General features: G+C 37.1%; 1 protein-coding gene across 1 annotated transcript in view; it reads left to right on the top strand.

The window, feature by feature from the left end:
• PCDH15 (protocadherin related 15) overlaps positions 1-21,962 on the top strand; it is a 2,378,624-nt gene that overhangs the window by 786,228 nt on the left and 1,570,434 nt on the right. Inside the window, exon 8 of the mRNA XM_085614969.1 lies at positions 4,289-4,459. Coding sequence (XP_085471095.1) covers positions 4,289-4,459 — 171 coding nt within the window. The remainder of the gene's footprint in view (positions 1-4,288; positions 4,460-21,962) is intronic.

The following is a 21,962-nucleotide window of genomic DNA, read 5'->3' as shown; positions in this document are numbered from 1 at the left end:
TCCCTAGTTTATGGTGTAAAGTCCATCAGGGCCAGTACGTTTAATGTTAATAATGGACTGAAACACCATTGTTCCATTCACTACAGTGGCAGTGCAAGCTTGTTCCAAAAATGAAAGGTACATGTCTCCACCCCTAGATTAATGCACTGGGCTTAATTTTGTGTGGAGGGGGGATGTCCCTCCCTAAACTCCTTCATCGCCTTCCCTAAACTCCTCTTACTACTCCATAATCCCATCCTCTTTAGTGGTATGTCTGTCCCTTTTCCAGCTCACTCCCCTGTGTCCCGCCCATATTTAGTGCTAAAATCCATATTTATATGTACGGAAATCTGCACATATTAATATAGGCAAGACTAACACTTTGTAGTACATTTTGGAATACTACAAAATGTATTAAAATAAGTACAATTTGTAAATAGGTCCTAATATTGCATCTCTGAAATGGGATTGGATAGGAAAATAAATAAACAACTATTTTTAAAAGGTTTTAAGAATCCAATTCAATGATGGAGTTGGATTTCTAAATCAGTTGCATAGCTAATGGAAAATATCAGTACTTTGTGTTTTCATCATGGCAAGTGTTCCAAATAAGACAGATGGGCAAGCTTTTAAAGATAATATTTACCCATGGCATTGAAACATTATATATGAAAGCACACCACAACTCTGGTAACATCAATCACCGATCTCTCCTCTCCTACCAAATATAAAAAAATCTGGGTGTATCTGGAACTTTTTGGGCCATTTACAATGGCGGTCAGACAAGCATCAGACCACCATCATTGTGGGATGATAACCGCCCGACTAGTAGTTCCACCTGACATGCTACCGCCCTGTAGGTGGTCTGAAACATGCCCTTTTCTATTGCGGCTTGTGGTGTGGCCTGTAAAAGGGCCGCAGCACAAGCCACAATGGAAAGGGTATGTCTGCAAACATCCATGCACTGTATGCCACACACCATGTGGTGCCTGGCACCACGGTGCATGGATGTTTGAGGGGCACCACATGAGACCCCCTGGCCCCATAGCGGAGGCCCATGGGGGACAGGGGTCCTGCTAGGTGCCCCCAAAGTCCCTTTCTGGCTGCCTGTTCATGGTGGTGGGACCGTCATCAACAGGCAGGTGGAAAGGGATATCCTAATCACTATGGCGTTGCCTGCACAGGCACCACCCCATAGTAGGGAATAGGAATCTGACTGCCACCCCAACGGGCTCCTTGAGCCTGTCAGAGGCAGCAGTCTTTTTTCCCGCCTAACTCGCTCTGACGGCCAGAATCGTGATCTGGCAGTGGGACCAATGGCATAGATGTCAGTGGGACTGCCACCGATGGCTTGTCAGTGGCAATCCCACCGACATTGGAATGAGCCCCTTACTGTTCCTTAAGTTAAGTAGACCCTATGGGCCTGATTACAAGCATGGGTGCTATTTATTGCACCTGGCAAATAATGATACTACATTGTTTGCAATTCATCTGGTCTGATAAATAGAACCTATAACACGTGTCTGGAGAATAACGTGGATTTTGGTGTGTACTTGACCACATTCTGAATGATAAGGCAATTACAATATGATTTTCCCCCGTTAAATTTCATCAAGTTCGACCTGTGGAATTTTTTATAAAGGTTGAGTTATTTAAAGCATTTGATTAGTGGATGCATTAAATAACACTTAACTCATAATTCTGATATTGCGTAAACAGGGGATTATGAAAACAAAAGACTTCCTAATCAGGCTCTATATTTACAAAGTCAAATCCTACATTGAAACAACCGATTTCAAGTCAGAATGAAACTGATGGATGAACTAAGCCTTGAAGACTCTAGTACTTAGGTATAGGTAATTGCAAAAATAGTCTGATCAGGCTATTGTATAATTCATGCCACAAAGGGAACCTTCAGAACATTTCTAGATCAAGAACTGTTTAGATTCACTAATAGCAAAGGTTTCTTTTCATTTAGCCTTCAATATGCCCTTAATAAGCTTGGCTGTACAATTGAACTACTTCCACTCTGGTCTTCAGATCGGCTACGGTTATTTTTCAATGAATGTATCCCTCTATGAAGCTATTCAGTTGATGGTGTGCATTGTGCAAATCTAAAAACACATCTACAATATCCTGATAAAGTGTTTTTCAACCAGGCCCAGTCATAGCTCTCTTTATTTTCTTGATCAGTGTTAGAAGACTGACAGTAGCATTGAGACTAGGTAATTTGGTGCTTAAAGCACCAACATCCAAATGGACAGAACAAACCCGTGGCCCCTATAGTTGCTTCCTCTGTCCAGGAGGAAAACAAGATCTGCATCTTGTACTAATTAACTGTCTAGAACTAATTATTCCATGCGGATGGTATTGAAAACCAATGAATCTTAAGTATAACATTAATGTATTAATTGTATAAAGTCACCTTGAAAAGCGCAATTATGTTATAGTCCTCTTGAAATGTTTTTAAAATGTTTTTGGGGAAAATAGTTTAACTGTAAATACACATACCACAGAGATTTCTAAGTACATTTTATATTGATTGTTATTTATTATTGCATTGCTGATCCCTCTAGAGCAATACATCAATTCTCAATCAACCTATGGCCTGATTTAGATATTGAAGGATGGGTTACTCTGTCACAGCAGAGATGGATATCCAGTCTGCCAAAGCATAAATCCCATAATATCCTCTGGGATTTAGATTTTAGCAGATGGGATGTCCGTCCATGTTGTGATATTGTAACCTGTCAGACCATATCTAAATCAGGCCCTTCAACAAAACTTACTGATCAAAAGTCACCTCCCTCAAGACATCCAAAGTGAGACCAAAGTAATAACTGAACTCAAACGGCAAAACAATGGGTCAATGTGGAATTTGCTAACCTAAAAGACTTAGCACGAAATACCACTAGTCCCAATTTATTGATCACATTTCACAGGCAGTTTTATCAAGCACTGATTAAAATCTGGATGTACTTTACTGAAGTGTATTGTGGACTTGAGCACAATGCGGCTGTAACATACCTACTGAAGGACAGTTAACTAATGGGAGTGATAGATGGATATAAAAACTGACAATTGTAAACCACTCACCTGTAATGGCTTTGAAAAAGTCATGTTGATGTTGAAACGCGTCTGCCTGTGAAATTTGATCAATACATTTGATGTGTGTGAACCTGAGAGTGCTCCATGTTCCCTGGGGACTTTGGCGGTAGGTACATATCTATATCTCTCTCTCTCTATATATATATATCTATTTATCTATATATATATATATACTACAGGACCCCCTCTTGCCCCTGTGCTTGGGGGTAAATGTAAGGGGGCACAAGTTTTGTCAGCCTTATAGATTTGCACCCCCAGTTCCTGCACATGAAGGAACACATGACATGGTGCATTCCTTTGCATGCAGGAGCATGCAGTGGTGGTCTTGCATCAGTGCTGTTTAAGGATCACAATCAGCTTTTAAGCAGCACCACCATGGGACCGCCATGCCGCCCACCCACCAGACCATAAAATTACTTGTAATCTGGCAGGTGGGCAACGGTGAGTGTCAGCAGTCCTAGAGCAGAGTGGAGGGGTGTTTCGCCGCCTGCTCCAGGACCGCCGAAACTTATATTCGGGCCCTTATTTAGATGAAGTTGAGAAAGTTTAAAAGGTTTGGTGGAAAGAGGTTGTATCGATACCATTCCAAATAGCCATGTATATATTTTATCATCCATAATCTTAGGTAGACCTTGATTATTGGGCCACATATATCTTGAATATTTATCTGTTTTCCTTAGACTTAAAACAACAGTGTAGTAGTCTTGGTATGAGCAGAAAATTGTTATATACACTGTGAACACGGATGTGTGCAGGATACCCTATGTTAGCAACATTCATAGTGTGGTGTACAGAAACTGGATGGGTGTACCATTTTGCCATAAACATTTTGCACATTCACACATACACTACATTCTTGTCAATATTTGGCAGTCAAAAGTAATGAGGAAAAACTATGTGAGATTATTTAAACGCACGAACCGATGGTGAAAAAATTGGAATCTTGTGATCAAAAGCATCACAAAAGCTTGAATAGTTGTACAGAAATAATCCTAGTGTAGCATTAGTAAAAGCTACATTTTTGTGAAAAAGTTAGGTTCTACACTATGAAGAATGTAGTCAAATTCCACAACTAATAATTTTAACTTCCTTTAAAACTTCTAATTTCAAATAAAATCTTTACTAGTGTATTGTAACAAAGTTTTGGATTTAATTAGAAAATTTCTATGAAGAATAATTTTTTGAATTGTCTTTTGCCCAGGATCGAGCACAGAATCCAAATGAAAGAAGAACAAGTACAGCCACTCTCACAGTTGATGTGCTTGATGGAGATGATCTAGGGCCAATGTTCCTACCTTGCGTGCTTGTGAATAACACTCGCGACTGTCGGCCTCTTATCTACAGTGCCATCATACCTGAACTCAGTGTTCCTGTAAGTGTGCTCCTCATACATATATATATCAGTACTATACGTTTTCATCTTAATTCTTCTCCCTAGCCTGTAATTTCTAAAACAAATTGCATGCCTTATAAGGGTTATTGATGAAAGTGGTAATTGCATATGCACAATGGTTGTCAAACATAAGTATATTGGTAAATAACTATAGAATGTGAAGCTTGAAACATATTTAAGCACTATGGGATAAATATATCATATGACACTGTGTACTGATGTATAGAAAGCCAAAACTACCTAAAACAAAGTATTATTTAGACTATGGATCATCCCAATACAGATGTGCATGTTGCGCCTAATTATTACATATATTTCAAGTGATGACTATGAGTGGAAGATGCTTATCTCTTAAACATATAAATGGCAGTAATCTTTAGAAATGAAGCTTAACGTTATAATTTACAGTTCAATGCATTGATTTTTTCCATCTTAGTCTCCAGTCAGTAATCAAGAGAAATCACAACCCAGGGAATGTCTGATGCCTTATATTGAGTTTCCTCTGTTTAGTTATTAAAAACACTTAAAAGAGGCTCAGTAACCAGGATAAAATATCTGCACACATGAATTTTCAATATCAGAGGGATCAGTGATTCTGATGTGTGAGAGTTTTGCCTATTAAAAACCTGTAAAGGCTGTAATGAGGAATAATTGCAAACATTGGTATTTCAAAACTGATTCCTGTGAGTTTCCCTCACCCTTTCTACTCATTTGATCCATGCAGTTTTTGGCACCATTTACCTTGTGAAAATGTATAGGTTAATTGGTAGTGTGTTTTCCTATTTCATTTTTAATCTGAGATGATGCCAGTAATACCGGTTACCAGCAGCCTGGTGTGCTATGGGGCATTTGTAATGAGGCCTTCTGTGTTGAATGAAGTCCCTTCCCAAAAGAGTGGATAATGTCTTGTTTTGCTTGATGAGTCTTACTTAAATCATAATGGTTTTGCTTAGCACATGGGCAACCTCTCATCATTCTAATGGTTGTTGATCCTTTGCATTTGTAAGTAGTTGCATTGGTAGGGCAATGTTAGGAGGTTACGACTGCTAGCCATATTTCTGCATAATGAAGAAAACTTTTGTTAGCTGATGATGCAGCGTATTTTTCAGAATTTGTAGAACTGTTTGAATGGTTGGATAGCAATGTTGGATCCTGAATGCTAAAACTCTGCTAGCATCGAACTGTGAATATATCCTTTTTATGATTATGAAACGCTTTGGATATATAATGGAAAAGGCATGATATCATAACATTATTTTTGTTACAGCACTTCATTGAACAATAGTCCAGAAAACAAATCATAATGGTAATTGAAAAAAATGGTGCAATACATTACAGACCGACACCTAAAACCTTCATTACAAATTCTCCTGCTATTGAGAAGTGTTTTTGTTTCATATTATACATTATTGAGAATACCACATACTTAGATACAATGATGTTTTATCATGCAAACTGAATTTGGATTTCTCCATGTGGAATTAAAACGGCACTTCTTCTCTCTCTACCAAAGGTGAGAGACCTTTTGTGACATCAAAGACCTCCAAGCAATTAGACAGGGTAGCAGTTTCACCCATCCCCTTGTTCTGCGGTTGAAGATAATATATCAGATAGGTGGTATGAATAGTAAATACTCTGAGACATTTCATATGGACACCCTAATTAGTATGCTATGTAGGTATGCAGACTTTGTGTTGTGTTAATTATGTGACAGACATTTCACCGCCTGCACTGCAATGCTCAATTAAACAATGCTGCAGTTGTAGGCATCAAAAGGCCTGTTGGCAAAGTGGGCAGGGCAGCGGTGGCATGGGGTTGCACCCCTATAAAAAACAACAATCACCATGGGGAAAACACCAACTAGAGTGGGTCGGTGTTTGTCCTGCTGTGCAATGTCGAAAAATCTGCTAAATCTCAATAAACCCACAAGGTAGAATACATTTGCAAGGTCAATAACAATTGTAGACAGCAAGGTCAATGTAAATATTGTGTCAGAACACTTGTCCATGGCTTGGCATAAATCATTAGGTCAAGAAGAGATTGGTTTTCTATGAGAGAGGCATTGTTGTACAAATGCACAATATTTAACTAGGATACTAAGAATTAACTGACACAGAGTGGATATCAAATGCCATAGTTTTCCTTAATAATGTGAAAGCTTTCGATTTGGTAAAACTCAGAGCTTGTGTTGTCTATTTCACTCCCAGTTAACTAAGTTAGTTTGAGATTTATATAGTCATCATCACTCAATTGTTTGCCAATTCAAATTCTCCTATGGTTTCAATTTAGCATCATTCTATGCAAAAAGGCTTTGTTTCTAAGTGGGGTTTAAAATTAAGATATATGTGGATCACATTGTGTTGTTCTTAAATGTTTAGGCAAATTAAGTTGAACATCTAAAGCTCTATCTGAATTAATTACTCAAATTTTGACCCATACCCCTGAATGTCACCCAAAAACTAAACTTGTTCTATTACCATTAAGAGTGGAATAAATATGTTCTATTTTAGAATGATTCAATTTAACAGAGGTTGCATGCATAATGAATAATACTCACTTCTAAGGCCCTCATTAAAACATATCTGGTGTTTCTGGATATGGAATTACCAGGTCTGGAAACACCAGTTCCAATTTTACAGCACGCAGATCCACAACTGGCACAACTGCAGATGAAGATGGAAAAGGCTGCAGGTACAATTATATGATATGATAGGTAATTCTTAATGTTCACAGCTACTCCCAAGAGTGTACTGGGTTAAACACAGAGAGGTCGGGCGGGTGGCAGTTAGATTTGCACAAAGAGACAAGTTTTAAGTCTCTTCCTGAACAGCAATGAGACATCAACCTAGCGTAGCTCCATCAGGAGCTGCCCAGCCTTAAAGGCCTACCCAAGCACTAAAGGGGGGCTGACATGCTGCCCCAAGTGAGGCCAGACAACCTTGTTGCCCTTAGCTCTTTACAACCAGTCACCACTGTATGAATAGGTAAACCTTACAAACTTGTTTGTAGAATGAATTAATAAGCGTCACATCTTTAGTACATGAAATAAAAGTATCAATGCTTTTTACAACTAAGGTAACAGATTAGCAGCAGGATTCCCTCAGAAGACCATTTGGGATTATTTGATTGACTTTTGTCTGTTTTGTGGAATACTGTTGTTTTGTTAAAAAAATGCTCAATTTCATAATTAAGAAAATGTATTAGATCCTTGGAAGTTCCCTGTAATAATCCAGTTTGTCTGAAAGATGGGTGACATAAGTGTTGAGAACTACATATATCATGGTTGCGAAATAAAATGTAAAAAAATTAATTGACTTATTCAGTAACCATCTATTAATCCGCTTAGTGGTTTCATAATAATCTTAAATTCTAACATAGCCAGAATACCAGAAAGGACCGTATAGCATTCTCTTTCATTTCATTGGTGGCAGACATGTCATCATACATCAAGTTATCATTTATCACAACCAAATCCAATTTGCCAGTAAAATGGTTTTAATATGTTTAGTACATATTATATCACACAATATATTTCAACTTATTATTTCAAGTATTCAGAGGTTCATTTTTCATAAGACCAAATCAATTTCTTACTCTCAAAGGGTAGATGCACCTCCTTCCACTCACACAATGACAAACGCACATTATGTATTAAAATATCGATGTCCATTATTGTAGTGTCAGTTAGCTCCCCAACCAGGACTGCAATATAAGTCTGCAGATTAACTAGTTTATTTGTAACTTGCCATACAACTAAAGAATTGAATCTCAGTTTCTATAATACAAAATTGGTAGTGACAAATGGAAGCCTCCTGTAAAGAACCTTTAAAGAAACATCAAGTTCAGTCTCAGTTCACATTCTGAGAAAAACAAAACAATGGGGCTTACCTCCAACTGTTCAACTCTGGTGTCTATTCTCAGAGTAGTTTGCTACCTACTGTGTGCTTTCCTAGCTCCTCGTCCCTATTCCTATGCACTCCCATTTGTGTTGTGCTTTTCTACTGAATTAAAAAGCTTAACTTTGCATCAAAATCTTGTCTCTAAGACAAAGCCAAATTTGAGGCATTGTTGCATGATCACCGTTATCAAGGTGCTCAGTCAATATGTCTGATAGGCTGGCAGTGCCAAATTTTCTCAATTATGTGTTGTTAACGCAGATTGTCACTTCAGTTGTGACATGAAGGAACATTCAGTATGTGGTTACCTATAAATAATTTAAAAGGCAAGTGTATTCCAACCATCTCTGTGCTTTAAATTTATTGATTTTCCCAAGTGTTAAACATTTCATAAAGTATATGTCTTTCACTGAAAATTGAGAGACCCTTTAACCAATATAACTGCTCTGAATAATTACATGCTATTCGCATCATCTCCAGTTTTCCCACAGAATTTCCCTTTGCACAGTTTATCTGAGGCAGGTATTTTGGTTTATGTTTCTGATATGAGGCAAAGGACACACACATACAGCTTGGATACAAAGCCCATGCCCCTCTAGAGCTGCCTGGACAGTCATAGTATGTGCAACTGCGCAACAAAGATAACATTTGCAAGGAAGAAAGAGTTTGAAAAATAGCAGTGAGGAGAAGGGCCTCAGTAAATGATGCTCCCAAAGTTAAATATTTCAAAGATTGTGTCTTAGCATCAAGAAGCCTACATGTCATTGTACACTACATATACTAAATATAATAATTATCTTAATTTAGTTGAATTATTGAAAGCAGATCTGTTAAAACATATGTATTTCCTACAGCCAGTTGGCTTCTGTTTGCTTGCTGCCCATGGCATACTTTTCATTATTCAATTAGAAATACACAAAATATAAGGTGCTAGATGCTTTACTCCAGTAATTCCTAGAGAGCCCTTGGGGTAGGACAGAAATGTTAGTTGTGTTCTCCAATGTGAGGCCTACGGCCACAAAGAAAGATCATGAATAGAAAGTATCCGTCTGAGGAGCATCTGCCTCAGTAGCGATGTGGTAAACTACACTGAACCCATGAGAAGACAGATTTTAGAATAGGTAGTTTAGAATTGGAACATGGCTACTTGATGAAGAGAGTGCCATTAATATACTATTAATCTAATACAGTCCCACACCCTGTTCCTTTATTACCTGAATAGAGAAAATGATATGCAGTGGCTGTTTCTTCAACTGCCTGCGAAACGTTTATGATTTTTAAGTTGGTTCTGCATGTCACTGTGGAAAACCTGAAAGATCAGAGGTTAGTTCCACCCATTACAGACTTTAACAAGAGCTTTCAAGATTCAGCATGTTGCTGCTAAGGAGTTTGTACCAGTGTTAACACCTTTTACTTATTATGCTTCAACATTAGAGGCAGCAGTAAGCATCCTTTAAAACTAATAAAAAAATAGGCATAACCAACAGACCACCATCTCAGAGCTCTAAATCATGATTGTGACTTTTGGTATTCACAAAAGGGATTCAGTAGTAGTAAAGTTAGGAATCCTAACTTTACTACTACTAAATCCCTTTTGTGAATACCGGAAGTTGTAAAGTTAGGATTTTTTCTCAGTTTAGTAGTAGTAAAATTAGGAATCCTAACTTTACTGCTACTAAATGCCTCTGTGAATACCGAAAGTAGTAAGTTTAGGATTTTGTCTCAGATTAGTTCTGTGAATCAGCCCCTCAAAGATTTTAATAGTGTCAGAATTCAAACAAGCATGTTTGGAAAGAAAAGAGGTGAAAGGCAACCACAACAAGTCTATTTTGATGCATACCTGAACAGAAGTAGAACTGGCCCAGCCTATGAATATAACACAACAAATTCCAACATTTGCTAAACAAAATATCATTAGCATTTTTCCAGTTAGGTGTAATAACTTTAAAAGCAATGGCAATAAGATCAACAAAACAACCTTTTGGGTGATTTTGTGACCACGAAACATGTAGTCCACTAAGGACAATCTGTTGGATGCTGAACGGCAGTGAAGTTATACAAATGTAATTAATTTTATTCTATACCTGCGTCCAGAAAATTCTTACCTTGGGACAAAAAATAACATATGCTAAACATCACTATTATCTGCATTGCATTACCAGCATCTACTATCCTGAGTGAGTTTCATCTTGTGCAATAAATTTGGGGTCAGGAAGAATCTATTATAAAAAGTTTAAAAAAAGAGTTTGAGTAGTGCTAGCTGAGCCGAATCATAATAAAGGGTATAAGCATGTTTAAGTTTTTTTCTCATGTCATTTCTATGGATGTTTTTTGTCTGGTAGGTCTACAATCCATTAATTGTTTATAAAAATGAGAGGCTGTAACATTGGAAGTAAAATCGTAGGGAGAGGATGGAGAGTTTGAGAGAGGCATATCAGATGCAGAAGAGATTGGAAATGTGTATTGGATTGCATTAATTAAAAGGTTATATTGGCTACGATAATTATGTGGAAGATGAAATTTGCACTGTAATTCTTCAAAAGAACAAAAGTGACTACCATCCATTAAATGTTATATTTAATGTATTCACTTGAGTAACCAGGTAAAATAACAAGCCATCTTGTGATTGTGTGCAACTTTAGATATGAACCAACAAACAGGGGTGGACTTGAAAATGTAAAATGCTGATTGTGACTTTTGTAAAATAGTCCTGCAAAATTTCTGAATAGCTAATTACAGGAGATGAAAAGAATGGAGGCTTACATAATATGTAAGAATATTCTTTGAATGTGAAGGGATGATTAATGGGTATTCAAGTAAATGTCCACTCTTGTTTAAGTGTAAAAGCTGAATGATAGTTTTGAAAGTTTGGGAAATTAACACCATCTAGCTAAAGATTCTTTTGCATTCCACAAGCATTGAAGTAAACTAGTGTTGATAACCTTATAACATTTTTGCTGAGGTTTATCAGGAAGCATTGATAAGACAAAAGTAACAGTGGGTAAAATCATCATTTTTATAGCGTTGACGGCCTCACCAAGAGAGAAAAAAATGGTGAGCATTTTCCAAAAAGTGTCTTAATTTTGTGCTTAATCTCTGTCAGGGTAATGCTGAGTCAGAATTGGAGTATAAAATACAGAGGCATTTCAATGTTATAGACTTCCACACAAGTCCTATATGTACTTATAAAGTAGCATTACTTCCGGTTTTTAAATGCTTAACTTGTAACTGGAAACCGAGGAATAGGAGTTAAGAAAATCTAGTAAGACGGGGATGGAAGCATCTGGATTTGACATATATCGTCTTCATTTGATGTAAATTTGATCTTAAAACCTTTATATTTATAACCAGTATATATCAGTGTGGTATGTATTTTTCCATTAAGTGCAAAATAAATAATAAAGGTGATAAAGGAAAACTCCGTCTGATACCTCGCATCACTGGAAAATATGAGGATTGCATGTCATTAACAAAGACCGAGGTTTCATGGAAACTATATAATATTTGAATAAATGTAATAATTTTTTGTAACCAAACCTATGCCATTGCAGAGCCCTAAAGAGAAAGTCCACTTTAATTCTATGAAATGCTTTCTGTCCATCCAATATAATTGGGGCAATAGGATCAAGAGATTTGATGGCGTCATCAATTACATTCAAGAATGTTCTAGAATTATCACTCTTTAACAAAGCTAGATTACTCACAATGAATTAGGGAACGAATAATATAATTGAGTCATCTGGCTAAAATGTTATCATATATTTTAAAATTGAAGTTGATCAAGGAAATGGGTCTATAATTTCTGCTTTCTGATAAATCTCTCATTTTTAGGGATAGATCATAACATTGTCTCTAAAAAGGAACCTTGAGCAGTAGCTTCCGAACAGAAATGGTTTAAAGGCATATTTAATTTAGGGAAAAAGAGCCATTTTATAAGTAGAGAGGTGTAAAATAGCTTCCCTTAATCTCAGTAATATAAATGTCCACTTTTAAATGGACAAAAATGAGCGTGGTTTGTACCTTTTTAGGTATGTTAATAAAAAATGAGTCAAAATATTTTTGATGGGGTATTTTCTGGGTTGTGTAGTCTGCAAAGCAATAAAGGATCTCTGCATCTTTGTAAAGTTTGGTACCATCTGTATCAGTAATAGTAGTCATTTTTGTTTTTTAATTTTTAAAAGATTGGCCAGCAATTTGCCTGATCTATTAGGACTACCATAATATTTGGCGCTAATTTTTAATAGTGGGCAAAAAGCATCATTAGTGGATTTTTAATAAATTCTAATTTTACCTGAAAGTGTCTTTACGATCAGATGAATAATATTCATGTTCCTGATTTTTGATAAGTCTAAATAATTGAAGGGAATCCTGAATTGCCAGTTTCTTTTTAGATGTGACACAATTTAAAATGAAACATTGAGCTGTTATTTTAAAGAGTCCCAAATGAAGGTAAATTTGGAATCTTTGGTGGTATTGAGATCAAAAAACTCTTTTGTAAATTTTTCAAATTTGGAGATAAAATTAGTCTTGCAAGAAATAATTGCTGAATCTCCATCGATTTGAACATGACGATGCGGTAGTCAATTCTGGGTCTACCATCGCTGGAGTATGATCAGAGATTTGAAGTGCTCCAGTCAGAGTTCTTATAACAGATTGGGTTGCATTGTTACTTAAAAAGATATAATCTCCCCTCGATCTGGTCTGATGTACAGGGGAGTAAATCATGTATTCTAAGAGATCTGGAATATATACTATCCACACATTGATTAAACAATGCAAACAGCCTTTTGGATTTTATCTGGAATACATTTAGTTTTAGAAGCACAATTGGTAAAGGGATCCATAATCTGGTAACAATAGCTTCAAACATGGAGGGCTGAGTGCAAGCGACATTAATTTGGAAGTTGTGATTTCCCTAAACTGAGTATCAGTGCCATTAGGGCCCTAAACATTGAAAATAGAGAAAGGGATGTTGTTAATTTTGACATCTAGAAGTATCCATCACTGCTAGGGAATAATGTCAACATCAAAAGCTTTATGAAATAAAATGAGAACTTCATTTTTGTTATTAGCTGCAGAAGTTTAAAGAGCAACAGTGGTCCCATACAAGTTAGATTAGTAAAATATCACAATTTTCCAATCAAAAAATGGAATTATAAGTGTAGACAATAGACAGATAGAAATATTTATTACAATTGAATTAGACGCACAAGGTAATAAACGCAGGGGGTGAGTGAGCAGACTGTGACGAGGTAATAGGAAATCAGCCGATTTGTAATACTGTAATTGTATCTAACTGTTGAGTACGAGATGTCAATTTGATTGTGGCTCTTTTACTTACATTTTCACAAATTGAAAAGTCACTTTTTAAGTCACTTGCCTGTGGTAAGGAAACCGGCTGATGACCTATTACCTCGTCACAGTCTGCTCACTAACCCCCTGCGTTTATTACCTTGTGCGTCTAATTCAATTGTAATAAATGTTTGTATCTGTCCATTGTCTACACTCGTAATTCCATTTTTTGATTGGAAAATTGTGATATTTTAATAATCTAACTTGTAAGGGACCACTGTTGCTCTTTAAACATAAGTACACCCTTGGTCCCTTCAGACTTCTAGGGTTTCCTTGTTTTTTTCCTTTAACATTAGCTGCAATAGAGCGAAAAACAGATCTGACCCAATTACATCTTAATAAAAGGGCTTCTGTATCCGTTATGTTGGTTTTCTGAAGCAAAACATTTTAGGACCTCGTTACGAGTTTGGCGGTCCAAACACTGTAGGACAACATCCACCCACGCCAGCAGCCCACGGCGCTGGCTGTCCAAAGACCACTATATTATGAGTTGACCACTGGCCAGTGGTGTGAAGGCAGGAATCTTGCACCGGTCCTGAGTACTTTTCCAAATATATTGATGCCTGTTTGTGCATTTTGACTGCAGATGTCCCGGGGCTCAGCCCATTTATGGGCAGTCCTGACAGTGGGTATATGGTATGAAAAGGACTCACATGTAGATTGCTGCAAACAGGGCTGTAATCCTCGACATGAAGATCCTGCTGTGAAGGGGGGGACCTGGAGAATTGGATCCATATCAGAATTTGACAGGAAGAACAAGAAAGGGGTGATTTTAGACCGAATTCCTTCATCACCGCCACCTTTAAGCAGGCGGTCAAACCACCACGGTCTGCTCATCGAACAGGCAACTCGTAATATGGACGGTGGTGCAGGTCCCTTGTACCGCCCTATGGTGGCTGCCGTACCCCAATCTCAAACCCGGCAATCGATGGTCTGCTGGCGGTCAGGGTGGTCCAGTGGCGATCCACTCAACTTGTAATACAGCAGTTGGACCGCTGAGCTCTCTTCTCTCGAATCGCCAACTCATAATAAGACCCATAGCATTTTAATTTGGAAAGCTGAGTTCAAATTCTCGGTCTTTTAATAGGGTTTCGAAGACCCTTCACATTCCATGAAATGACACGTAAATCAGACATTTTAAATACAATTCAGTATTATGGTGTATACGAATAACAGAAAAAGCAATAAAAGAGTGAACTTCCCAATAAGATCCTGCAAAGGAGTGAGGAAAGCGAGGAAGGCTAGGAAAGATACAAAAGGGGATGCAAGAATGACCGCACAAAGAAGTTAAGGATATGTCGTAGGGCCTATAAATATCATAAGTATCAAAAAGAAAAGTTAGTATTGAAAGATAGAGAGTCGTGGACCACAAAAGGGTGATGGCCACTCATAGACTCGTACAACGGGAATGAGAACTATCTAAAGGAAATTGGATATCATAAGCAAGGAGAAGCTAGTAGCATAAAATGCAGATATTGCTCAATAATGTTGGTTAAAGACATTGGGCGAGCTTCTGGCACCCTTATCTTGACAACATAGAAGGCAAAAGCAGAATTCCAAGAAACAATCATCACACAGACAGAGCAGGGAACACATAGGTACGAACAATTCCAATATGACATAGAAACCAGATAACCTAAAAGAGGTGGACAAGGTATTAATATAGGAAGGAAACTATAGCTAAAATAAAATGTATCAATGAAGCATTCATATGAGGAACAAGAGCAGGATGCAACTCATGAACAAAACAATTAAACTGTGCGACCTAATGAAGTCAATTAGCACTGTTTACGGAGATGAACTTCATACTCAAAGCATATCATGGCCTCCATTGTCACATTGTTATCTTGCAGGAATCAGTGCTCACTCTTTACTTTGTTTGTAGACTAACCATGTGTAGGAGGCACATCCTGGCCTTCAATTCCACTTTGGGATTGGTCTACTATCACTATTGTTATAGGCTTAACACATTTTCTGCGGGTTCCCAGTGCCAGTCATTGGAACATATCCATGTCCACTGGATACTGGGGTGGCAGCGGTACACTTTACATGATCTATTTGAATTAAAATGCACATTAGGACTCACACTTGAAGTGGCACAGTCTTTTGACTTTCTTCTGAGTGCAGAGTACCACACAGACATATGATTTCACATCAACTCACAGCCCTGAAAAAGTCTTGTAGACGAAACGTGTCAGCTGCCGTTTCATGAATGTGTTGTACAAAATACAAAGACTTGGTTGAAAATGTGAAGAATAAAAAAACCTTTGCTCACCTCTACTGCTGATACATTATTGGACTGTGTGTTTATTAGATTTGTTGCACCTTAATTCTGTGCTTCAGTACCTTCTTTTCAGAAGTCAAGTAGCTTGTCTGGATGTTCGAAGGTGAAAGTTTTCTTCTTGTAGAGGACATTAAAAAGACAGGGATGAAATAAACCATAGCGAGAGATCATAATTTTTGGTATTCACAAAAGGGATTCAGTAGTAGTAAAGTTAGGAATCCTAACTTTACTACTACTAAATCCCTTTTGTGAATACCGGAAGTTGTAAAGTTAGGATTTTTTCTCAGTTTAGTAGTAGTAAAATTAGGAATCCTAACTTTACTGCTACTAAATGCCTCTGTGAATACCGAAAGTAGTAAGTTTAGGATTTTGTCTCAGATTAGTTCTGTGAATCAGCCCCTCAAAGATTTTAATAGTGTCAGAATTCAAACAAGCATGTTTGGAAAGAAAAGAGGTGAAAGGCAACCACAACAAGTCTATTTTGATGCATACCTGAACAGAAGTAGAACTGGCCCAGCCTATGAATATAACACAACAAATTCCAACATTTGCTAAACAAAATATCATTAGCATTTTTCCAGTTAGGTGTAATAACTTTAAAAGCAATGGCAATAAGATCAACAAAACAACCTTTTGGGTGATTTTGTGACCACGAAACATGTAGTCCACTAAGGACAATCTGTTGGATGCTGAACGGCAGTGAAGTTATACAAATGTAATTAATTTTATTCTATACCTGCGTCCAGAAAATTCTTACCTTGGGACAAAAAATAACATATGCTAAACATCACTATTATCTGCATTGCATTACCAGCATCTACTATCCTGAGTGAGTTTCATCTTGTGCAATAAATTTGGGGTCAGGAAGAATCTATTATAAAAAGTTTAAAAAAAGAGTTTGAGTAGTGCTAGCTGAGCCGAATCATAATAAAGGGTATAAGCATGTTTAAGTTTTTTTCTCATGTCATTTCTATGGATGTTTTTTGTCTGGTAGGTCTACAATCCATTAATTGTTTATAAAAATGAGAGGCTGTAACATTGGAAGTAAAATCGTAGGGAGAGGATGGAGAGTTTGAGAGAGGCATATCAGATGCAGAAGAGATTGGAAATGTGTATTGGATTGCATTAATTAAAAGGTTATATTGGCTACGATAATTATGTGGAAGATGAAATTTGCACTGTAATTCTTCAAAAGAACAAAAGTGACTACCATCCATTAAATGTTATATTTAATGTATTCACTTGAGTAACCAGGTAAAATAACAAGCCATCTTGTGATTGTGTGCAACTTTAGATATGAACCAACAAACAGGGGTGGACTTGAAAATGTAAAATGCTGATTGTGACTTTTGTAAAATAGTCCTGCAAAATTTCTGAATAGCTAATTACAGGAGATGAAAAGAATGGAGGCTTACATAATATGTAAGAATATTCTTTGAATGTGAAGGGATGATTAATGGGTATTCAAGTAAATGTCCACTCTTGTTTAAGTGTAAAAGCTGAATGATAGTTTTGAAAGTTTGGGAAATTAACACCATCTAGCTAAAGATTCTTTTGCATTCCACAAGCATTGAAGTAAACTAGTGTTGATAACCTTATAACATTTTTGCTGAGGTTTATCAGGAAGCATTGATAAGACAAAAGTAACAGTGGGTAAAATCATCATTTTTATAGCGTTGACGGCCTCACCAAGAGAGAAAAAAATGGTGAGCATTTTCCAAAAAGTGTCTTAATTTTGTGCTTAATCTCTGTCAGGGTAATGCTGAGTCAGAATTGGAGTATAAAATACAGAGGCATTTCAATGTTATAGACTTCCACACAAGTCCTATATGTACTTATAAAGTAGCATTACTTCCGGTTTTTAAATGCTTAACTTGTAACTGGAAACCGAGGAATAGGAGTTAAGAAAATCTAGTAAGACGGGGATGGAAGCATCTGGATTTGACATATATCGTCTTCATTTGATGTAAATTTGATCTTAAAACCTTTATATTTATAACCAGTATATATCAGTGTGGTATGTATTTTTCCATTAAGTGCAAAATAAATAATAAAGGTGATAAAGGAAAACTCCGTCTGATACCTCGCATCACTGGAAAATATGAGGATTGCATGTCATTAACAAAGACCGAGGTTTCATGGAAACTATATAATATTTGAATAAATGTAATAATTTTTTGTAACCAAACCTATGCCATTGCAGAGCCCTAAAGAGAAAGTCCACTTTAATTCTATGAAATGCTTTCTGTCCATCCAATATAATTGGGGCAATAGGATCAAGAGATTTGATGGCGTCATCAATTACATTCAAGAATGTTCTAGAATTATCACTCTTTAACAAAGCTAGATTACTCACAATGAATTAGGGAACGAATAATATAATTGAGTCATCTGGCTAAAATGTTATCATATATTTTAAAATTGAAGTTGATCAAGGAAATGGGTCTATAATTTCTGCTTTCTGATAAATCTCTCATTTTTAGGGATAGATCATAACATTGTCTCTAAAAAGGAACCTTGAGCAGTAGCTTCCGAACAGAAATGGTTTAAAGGCATATTTAATTTAGGGAAAAAGAGCCATTTTATAAGTAGAGAGGTGTAAAATAGCTTCCCTTAATCTCAGTAATATAAATGTCCACTTTTAAATGGACAAAAATGAGCGTGGTTTGTACCTTTTTAGGTATGTTAATAAAAAATGAGTCAAAATATTTTTGATGGGGTATTTTCTGGGTTGTGTAGTCTGCAAAGCAATAAAGGATCTCTGCATCTTTGTAAAGTTTGGTACCATCTGTATCAGTAATAGTAGTCATTTTTGTTTTTTAATTTTTAAAAGATTGGCCAGCAATTTGCCTGATCTATTAGGACTACCATAATATTTGGCGCTAATTTTTAATAGTGGGCAAAAAGCATCATTAGTGGATTTTTAATAAATTCTAATTTTACCTGAAAGTGTCTTTACGATCAGATGAATAATATTCATGTTCCTGATTTTTGATAAGTCTAAATAATTGAAGGGAATCCTGAATTGCCAGTTTCTTTTTAGATGTGACACAATTTAAAATGAAACATTGAGCTGTTATTTTAAAGAGTCCCAAATGAAGGTAAATTTGGAATCTTTGGTGGTATTGAGATCAAAAAACTCTTTTGTAAATTTTTCAAATTTGGAGATAAAATTAGTCTTGCAAGAAATAATTGCTGAATCTCCATCGATTTGAACATGACGATGCGGTAGTCAATTCTGGGTCTACCATCGCTGGAGTATGATCAGAGATTTGAAGTGCTCCAGTCAGAGTTCTTATAACAGATTGGGTTGCATTGTTACTTAAAAAGATATAATCTCCCCTCGATCTGGTCTGATGTACAGGGGAGTAAATCATGTATTCTAAGAGATCTGGAATATATACTATCCACACATTGATTAAACAATGCAAACAGCCTTTTGGATTTTATCTGGAATACATTTAGTTTTAGAAGCACAATTGGTAAAGGGATCCATAATCTGGTAACAATAGCTTCAAACATGGAGGGCTGAGTGCAAGCGACATTAATTTGGAAGTTGTGATTTCCCTAAACTGAGTATCAGTGCCATTAGGGCCCTAAACATTGAAAATAGAGAAAGGGATGTTGTTAATTTTGACATCTAGAAGTATCCATCACTGCTAGGGAATAATGTCAACATCAAAAGCTTTATGAAATAAAATGAGAACTTCATTTTTGTTATTAGCTGCAGAAGTTTAAAGAGCAACAGTGGTCCCATACAAGTTAGATTAGTAAAATATCACAATTTTCCAATCAAAAAATGGAATTATAAGTGTAGACAATAGACAGATAGAAATATTTATTACAATTGAATTAGACGCACAAGGTAATAAACGCAGGGGGTGAGTGAGCAGACTGTGACGAGGTAATAGGAAATCAGCCGATTTGTAATACTGTAATTGTATCTAACTGTTGAGTACGAGATGTCAATTTGATTGTGGCTCTTTTACTTACATTTTCACAAATTGAAAAGTCACTTTTTAAGTCACTTGCCTGTGGTAAGGAAACCGGCTGATGACCTATTACCTCGTCACAGTCTGCTCACTAACCCCCTGCGTTTATTACCTTGTGCGTCTAATTCAATTGTAATAAATGTTTGTATCTGTCCATTGTCTACACTCGTAATTCCATTTTTTGATTGGAAAATTGTGATATTTTAATAATCTAACTTGTAAGGGACCACTGTTGCTCTTTAAACATAAGTACACCCTTGGTCCCTTCAGACTTCTAGGGTTTCCTTGTTTTTTTCCTTTAACATTAGCTGCAATAGAGCGAAAAACAGATCTGACCCAATTACATCTTAATAAAAGGGCTTCTGTATCCGTTATGTTGGTTTTCTGAAGCAAAACATTTTAGGACCTCGTTACGAGTTTGGCGGTCCAAACACTGTAGGACAACATCCACCCACGCCAGCAGCCCACGGCGCTGGCTGTCCAAAGACCACTATATTATGAGTTGACCACTGGCCAGTGGTGTGAAGGCAGGAATCTTGCACCGGTCCTGAGTACTTTTCCAAATATATTGATGCCTGTTTGTGCATTTTGACTGCAGATGTCCCGGGGCTCAGCCCATTTATGGGCAGTCCTGACAGTGGGTATATGGTATGAAAAGGACTCACATGTAGATTGCTGCAAACAGGGCTGTAATCCTCGACATGAAGATCCTGCTGTGAAGGGGGGGACCTGGAGAATTGGATCCATATCAGAATTTGACAGGAAGAACAAGAAAGGGGTGATTTTAGACCGAATTCCTTCATCACCGCCACCTTTAAGCAGGCGGTCAAACCACCACGGTCTGCTCATCGAACAGGCAACTCGTAATATGGACGGTGGTGCAGGTCCCTTGTACCGCCCTATGGTGGCTGCCGTACCCCAATCTCAAACCCGGCAATCGATGGTCTGCTGGCGGTCAGGGTGGTCCAGTGGCGATCCACTCAACTTGTAATACAGCAGTTGGACCGCTGAGCTCTCTTCTCTCGAATCGCCAACTCATAATAAGACCCATAGCATTTTAATTTGGAAAGCTGAGTTCAAATTCTCGGTCTTTTAATAGGGTTTCGAAGACCCTTCACATTCCATGAAATGACACGTAAATCAGACATTTTAAATACAATTCAGTATTATGGTGTATACGAATAACAGAAAAAGCAATAAAAGAGTGAACTTCCCAATAAGATCCTGCAAAGGAGTGAGGAAAGCGAGGAAGGCTAGGAAAGATACAAAAGGGGATGCAAGAATGACCGCACAAAGAAGTTAAGGATATGTCGTAGGGCCTATAAATATCATAAGTATCAAAAAGAAAAGTTAGTATTGAAAGATAGAGAGTCGTGGACCACAAAAGGGTGATGGCCACTCATAGACTCGTACAACGGGAATGAGAACTATCTAAAGGAAATTGGATATCATAAGCAAGGAGAAGCTAGTAGCATAAAATGCAGATATTGCTCAATAATGTTGGTTAAAGACATTGGGCGAGCTTCTGGCACCCTTATCTTGACAACATAGAAGGCAAAAGCAGAATTCCAAGAAACAATCATCACACAGACAGAGCAGGGAACACATAGGTACGAACAATTCCAATATGACATAGAAACCAGATAACCTAAAAGAGGTGGACAAGGTATTAATATAGGAAGGAAACTATAGCTAAAATAAAATGTATCAATGAAGCATTCATATGAGGAACAAGAGCAGGATGCAACTCATGAACAAAACAATTAAACTGTGCGACCTAATGAAGTCAATTAGCACTGTTTACGGAGATGAACTTCATACTCAAAGCATATCATGGCCTCCATTGTCACATTGTTATCTTGCAGGAATCAGTGCTCACTCTTTACTTTGTTTGTAGACTAACCATATGTAGGAGGCACATCCTGGCCTTCAATTCCACTTTGGGATTGGTCTACTAT

This window comes from Triturus cristatus, chromosome 1_2 (genome assembly GCF_964204655.1).
Source record: "Triturus cristatus chromosome 1_2, aTriCri1.1, whole genome shotgun sequence".
NCBI classification, from domain to species: domain Eukaryota; kingdom Metazoa; phylum Chordata; class Amphibia; order Caudata; family Salamandridae; genus Triturus; species Triturus cristatus.
The sequence above is the reverse complement of the archived record's forward strand: the minus strand, read 5'-3'. Positions and strand labels throughout refer to the sequence as shown.